Source organism: Hylobates moloch, unplaced genomic scaffold (genome assembly GCF_009828535.3).
Source record: "Hylobates moloch isolate HMO894 unplaced genomic scaffold, HMol_V3 SCAFFOLD_1, whole genome shotgun sequence".
In the NCBI taxonomy this organism is placed as follows: domain Eukaryota; kingdom Metazoa; phylum Chordata; class Mammalia; order Primates; family Hylobatidae; genus Hylobates; species Hylobates moloch.
In genome coordinates this window covers 141,337,004-141,342,969 of record NW_026652276.1, presented here as the reverse complement: position 1 = coordinate 141,342,969, position 5,966 = coordinate 141,337,004, and the positions used below count along the sequence as shown (strand labels likewise).

Sequence of the window (5,966 nt, the reverse complement as noted above, 5' to 3'; positions counted from 1 at the left end):
TTACAACTAAGAGTTATTGTTGACTTTAATAAGGGAGAGCAGGTTCAGTGAAATGGTGGGGCCAGTCACAATAGGTCAAGGGAAGAATGAGAAATGGAGAAATAAAGACAATGAATCTTGCCCACTTTTTCAAGAAACATGGCCTGTGAAGGAAAGGAGAAATCAGAAGACAGCAAATTTAATGAAGGTTTTTATTTGTTTGTTTTCATTTTAAAGAGGAAAGAGATTTGAGTATGTTTAAATGCTAAGGGGAAAAGTGAGTAGAGGGCTGGGCAGGGTGGCTCCCACTTGTAATCCCAGCATTTTGGGAGGCTGAGGTGAGAGGACTGCTGGAGCCCAGGAGTTCAAGACATGCCTGGGCAACCCAGTGAGACACTGCCTCTACAAAATATAAAAGAAATTAGCCAGGTGTGGTGGTGCATGCCTGTGGTCCCGACTACTCGGGAGGCTGAGGTGGGAGGACTGCTTGAGCCCAGGAGGTTGAGGCTACAGTGAGCCATGATCACACCACTTCACTCCAGCCTGGGTGACAGCATGAATCCCTGCCTCAAAAACAAAAAACAAACTTCCCCATTTAGTTTATACATGTGGCAAAGTAGTTAGCTGAATTGTGTTTATGTTCTAGTGTTTTGTGGAAGGTAGAACTCACAAGTGATGAAATTGGAGGTTTCTAAGCAGTGTTAAAGGAGGGGCTTGGTTCCTTCCATTTATAGTAAAATGCAACAGGAGAGAAAATAACTGAAGATGAAATTGTCAAGCAAAAAGGAACCAGAAGTCAAAGCAATGTTTAGCAAGTCACAAAAGAGTAAGTGCATTTATATGGTACTCAAAACAGGCAGGACAAAAAGTATTTCGTTTTTTGAGTACATACACAGATAGTAAATCTATGGTGATTATTTATTATTATTATTATTATTGTTATTTTTTTTTGAGATGGAGTTTTGCTCTTTTTGCTTAGGCTGGAGTGCAGTGGCATGGTCTTGGCTCACTGCAATCTCTGCTTCCCGGGTTCCAGTGATTCTCTTGCTTCAGCCTCTCAAGTAGCTGGGGTTACAGGCACCTGCCACTACGCCCAGCTAATTTTTGTATTTTTAGTAGAGACGGGATTTCTCCATGTTGGCCAGGCTGATCTCCAACTCCTGACCTCAGGTGATCCACCCGCCTCGGCCTCCCAAAGTGCTGAGATTACAGGTATGAGACACCGTGCCCAGTCTAAAACTATTATTTCAAGCAAGAGAATAATTAACACAAGTTTCAGTTAGAGGTTACCTCTGACTGGGAGGAAGGGGAGGCAGGTTTATTATTATTCTTTACATAACGGTAAGGTCAGGAAAATTTCACAGGGATTATTCCATGAGTCTAGATCAATGAGTCAGAGAAATCAACATGTTTTATATATTCTTAGTCACAGGGCATGACACTGAGCAGAACATTTCCAGCCTGCCTTGCAGCTAGATTTGGTTATATAACTAAATCTGGGCCAATAAGTTATGAGCAGAAGTGATGTGTGTGACTTCCACATCTTTCCTTAAAGCCAGAGTCCCTTGCCCTCAACATTTTTTTTCCGTTCCCACAGACTAGAATATAAACATGGAGAGAGCCAGTTTCAACCATATGGATGAAGACAATACCTAGAGAGGTGGTAAAGCAAGGAGACAGAAGAAACTTGGGTATCCGAACGAAACCCAGGCCTCTGCTCTAATGAAGTAAGACCCTCAGGCCAGCCCTGGACCTCTTACTCTAGACTTATAAGAGAGAAAGAAACTTCATTTTATTTAAGTCAATATATTTTGGAGTCTCTTTATTATAGCAGCTTAGCTTGCACCTTGACTAGTAAAGCCACTGCCATGTATTTTTTTTGTAAATGTCAGTAGATAGGCATGACTTTATTTTATTTTATTTTTTTTTTGAGACGGAGTCTCGCTCTGTCGCCCAGGCTGGAGTGCAGTGGCGCAATCTCGGCTCACTGCAGGCTCCGCCTCCCGGGTTCACGCCATTCTCCTGCCTCAGCCTCTCCGAGTAGCTGGGACCACAGGCGCCCGCCACCACGCCCGGCTAATTTTTTGTATTTTTAGTAGAGACGGGGTTTCACCGTGGTCTCGATCTCCTGACCTCGTGATCCGCCCGCCTCGGCCTCCCAAAGTGCTGGGATTACAAGCGTGAGCCACCGCGCCCAGCCAGGCATGACTTTAAACATGGAATAGTGTGCACAATAGCAAAGACTTGGAACCAATCCCCATGTCCATCAATGATAGACTGGATTAAGAAAATGTGGCACATATAGGCTGAGCGTGGTGGCTCACACCTGTAATCCCAGCACTTTGGGAGGCCGAGGCAGGCAGATCACAAGGTCAGGAGACGGAGACCATCCTGGCTAACACGGTGAAACCCTGTCTCTACTAAAAATACAAAAAATTAGCCAGATGTGCTGGCGGGCACCTGTAGGCCCAGCTACTCGGGAGGCTGAGGCAGGAGAATGACCTGAACCTGGGAGGCAGAGCTTGCAGTGAGCCGAGATCGCACCACTGCACTCCAGCCTGGGCGACAGAGTGAGATTTCATCTCAAAAAAAAAGAAAAGAAAAGAAAAGAAAAAAAGTAAATGTGGCACATATACACCATGGAATACTACTCAGCCATAAAAAGATGAGTTCATGTCCTTGGCAGGGACATGGATGAAGCTGGAAACCATCATTCTGAGCAAACTATCACAAGGACAGAAAACCAAACACCGCATGTTCTCACTCATAGGTGGGAATTGAACAATGAGAACACATGGACACAGGGTGGGGAACATCACACACTGGGGCCTGTAGGAGGGTGGGGGGCTGGGGGAGGGATAGCATTAGGAGAAATACCTAATGTAAATGATGAGTTGATGGGTGCAGCAAACAAACATAGCACATGTATACCTATGTATCAAACCTGCACGTTGTGCACATGTACCCTAGAACTTAAAGTATAATTTAAAAATAATAATAATAAAGTAGCAAAAAAATGGAATAGTGTGCATGTGCCATGGTATACAAGAAGACCAGCTGCTTCCACATCCTGGAAATGTCATTTTCTCAGTGTCTGGGAGTAATCAGGCCCTGAGAGACTGGGACAAGTTGTCTGAAAAGCACAAGAGACCAAAATAGGTACCAGAATGCAAATGTATTAATTTACTAGGAGAAATAAAACAGCAATACCCCTGTGGACATAATCAGCATATTCCCTCTCCTGTAATGAAGCTACATAGGAAGCTAAGCCATATTCAGAAGTCATTTCCGTGATTTGCTAGAAATGTTTGAAGTTCAGGTGGTCCACCCAGGCTCTCCCTGGTTGATGTACATTGGAATTAGATGGTTCCTTCATGAGTATAAGAGAAACAGATAAATCAAATGTTTAGTGAATGTCCTGTTACTTTTGTGACCATATTAAGAGGAAGTACTCAAAATCAATGCCTCCTCTTTCCCATCTTGCAAGATGGCGGGTGAAAAAGTTCAGAAGCCAGATACTAAAGAGAAGAAACCCGAAGCCAAGAAGGCTAATGCTGGTGGCAAAGTGAAAAAGGGTAACCTCAAGGCTAAAAATCCCAAGAAGGGGAAGCCCCATTGCAGCCGCAACCCTGTCCTTGTCAGAGGAATTGGCAGGTATTCCCAATCTGCCATGTATTCCAGAAAGGCCACGTACAAGAGGAAGTATTCAGCCGCTGAATCAAAGGTTGAAAAGAAAAAGAAGGAGAAGGTTCTTGCAACTGTTACAAAACCAGTTGGTGGTGACAAGAACGGTGGTACCCGGGTGGTTAAACTTCTCAAAATGCCTAGGTATTATCCTACTGAAGATGTGCCTCGAAAGCTGTTGAGCCACGGCAAAAAACCCTTCAGTCAGCACGTGAGAAAACTGCGAGCCAGAATTACCCCCAGGACCATTCTGATCATCCTCACTGGACGCCACACGGGCAAGAGGGTGGTTTTCCTGAAGCAGCTGGCTAGTGGCTTGTTACTTGTAACTGGACCTCTGGTCCTCAATCGAGTTCCTCTACGAAGAACACACCAGAAATTTGTCATTGCCACCTCAACCAAAATCGATATCAGCAATGTAAAAATCCCAAAACATCTTACTGATGCTTACTTCAAGAAGAAGAAGCTGCGGAAGCCCAGACACCAGGAAGGTGAGATCTTCGACACAGAAAAAGAGAAATACGAGATTACGGAGCAGCGCAAGATTGATCAGAAAGCTGTGGACTCACAAATTTTACCAAAAATCAAAGCTATTCCTCAGCTCCAGGGCTACCTGCGATCTGTGTTTGCCCTGACAAATGGAATTTATCCTCACAAATTGGTGTTCTAAATATCTTAAGAACCTAATTAAATAGCTGACTACAAAAAAAAAAAAAAATCAATGCCTAACTCTCCTATATTTATCTTCGCATTGGAAATGGTGTTGCAAGGCCAGGCACAGTTGGCTCAGGTCTGTAATTCCAGCATTTTGGGAGGCTGAGATGGGAGAATCACTTGAGGCCTGGAGTTCAAGACCTGCCTGAGCAAAATAGTGAGACCATGATTCTACAAAAGAAAGAAAGAAAAAATAAGTGGTTTCGCAACTGGAACCAGGAGTAGGTCAAATTTAGGTGGCATAGTTTCCTTTTGCTTGGACAGTGGACACTACTGGTGTTTGCCTTTGTGACTTTTCTTTTTGTGAGACAGGATCTTGCTCTGTGGTCCAGGCTGGAGTACATTGGCATGCTCTTAGCTCACTGCAGCCTCAACCTCCTAGACTGAAGCAACCCTCCCATCTCAGCCTCCTGAGTAGCTGGGACTATAGACATGTGCCACTACACCTGGCTAATTAAAAAAAAAAATTGGTAGAGACTGTGCAGGCAGGGGAGGGCCTCACTACCCAAATTCCTCACTCAAGCTCAAGCGATCCCCCTACCTCAGCCTCCTGAACTATTGGGATTACAAGCACAAGTCACGGTGCTCAGCCCTAATTGTGACTTTTCTTATCCCAAGGGCTGATCCAAAGAGTATTGCTTGCCTTTCAGGAGATTTTCACCTGTTGGGGGGAAAACATCTCCCTAGATTAGTAGCCTTTCTGGGAAGTACTATCTTTGTTCTGAAGATATGCTATTTGTTATTTTTTGGAGACAAAACATCTTTTCTTTTAGGACATGACAGCGGTAGTAGACTATCAGATCTTTTTCATGCCAGTCTTGGGTAAATTGAAAAGTTAGCAGCACTTCATCACATTCTACAATTTTTTTTCTAACTTGGTCATAAAACTCAAAGTCCTGGAACTACTGTTCTGTCCTGCCACAGTTGAACAACGACTTGTGTTGACTGATACATTCTTAAAATGTGATAATAACTTCAAACTGGTGTCATTAAAATTTTCTGGGCCTTTGGCCGGGCACGGTGGCTCACGCCTGTAATCCCAGCACTCTGGGAGGCCAAGGCGGGCGGATCTCGAAGTCAGGAGATCGAGACCATCCTGGCTAACATGGTGAAACTCCGTCTCTACTAAAAATACAAAAAATTAGCCAGGCGTAGTGGCAGGCGCCTGTAGTCCCATTTACACGGGCGGCTGAGGCAGGAGAATGGCATGAACACGGGAGGCGGAGCTTGCAGTGAGCCGAGATCACGCCACTGCACTCCAGCCTGGGAGACAGAGCGAGACTCCGTCTCAAAAAAAAAATTTCTGGGCCTTCGAGCTATCCTGCATGTGATTCCTTTTAGTTAGTTTTATAACTAAAAATGTAGGGGCATTTTGTTTTATCACATTTGCAAGTTATCAATGCATATCACTATAGCTCTCAATTATTTACAACATCCTATGAATTCACTTTCTAAGAGCACAGGAATCATGTCATAATAATAATAACAATGATCTCTACCATTTATTGAGCATAGCGTATATGCTAGGCATTATGTAAGTCCTTTACGTGGATTAATTCAGGCCATCCTTTCAGCAACCCTTTGAAGCA

General features: G+C 44.1%; 1 protein-coding gene across 1 annotated transcript; it reads left to right on the top strand.

Moving 5' to 3' along the window:
- The first annotated feature begins 3,466 nt into the window (after positions 1–3,466).
- On the top strand, positions 3,467–4,373 carry LOC116812781 (large ribosomal subunit protein eL6-like). The gene has a single exon (XM_032758609.2). The coding sequence runs from the start codon at positions 3,467–3,469 to the stop codon at positions 4,331–4,333; it is 867 nt and encodes a 288-aa protein (XP_032614500.1). The 3' UTR covers positions 4,334–4,373.
- The last annotated feature ends 1,593 nt before the right edge of the window (positions 4,374–5,966 follow it).

What these genes read in the sequence shown, in the direction of transcription:
- LOC116812781 (XM_032758609.2), top strand. Translation starts at nt 3,467, where the DNA reads ATGGCGGGTGAAAAAGTTCAGAAGCCAGATACTAAAGAGAAGAAACCC.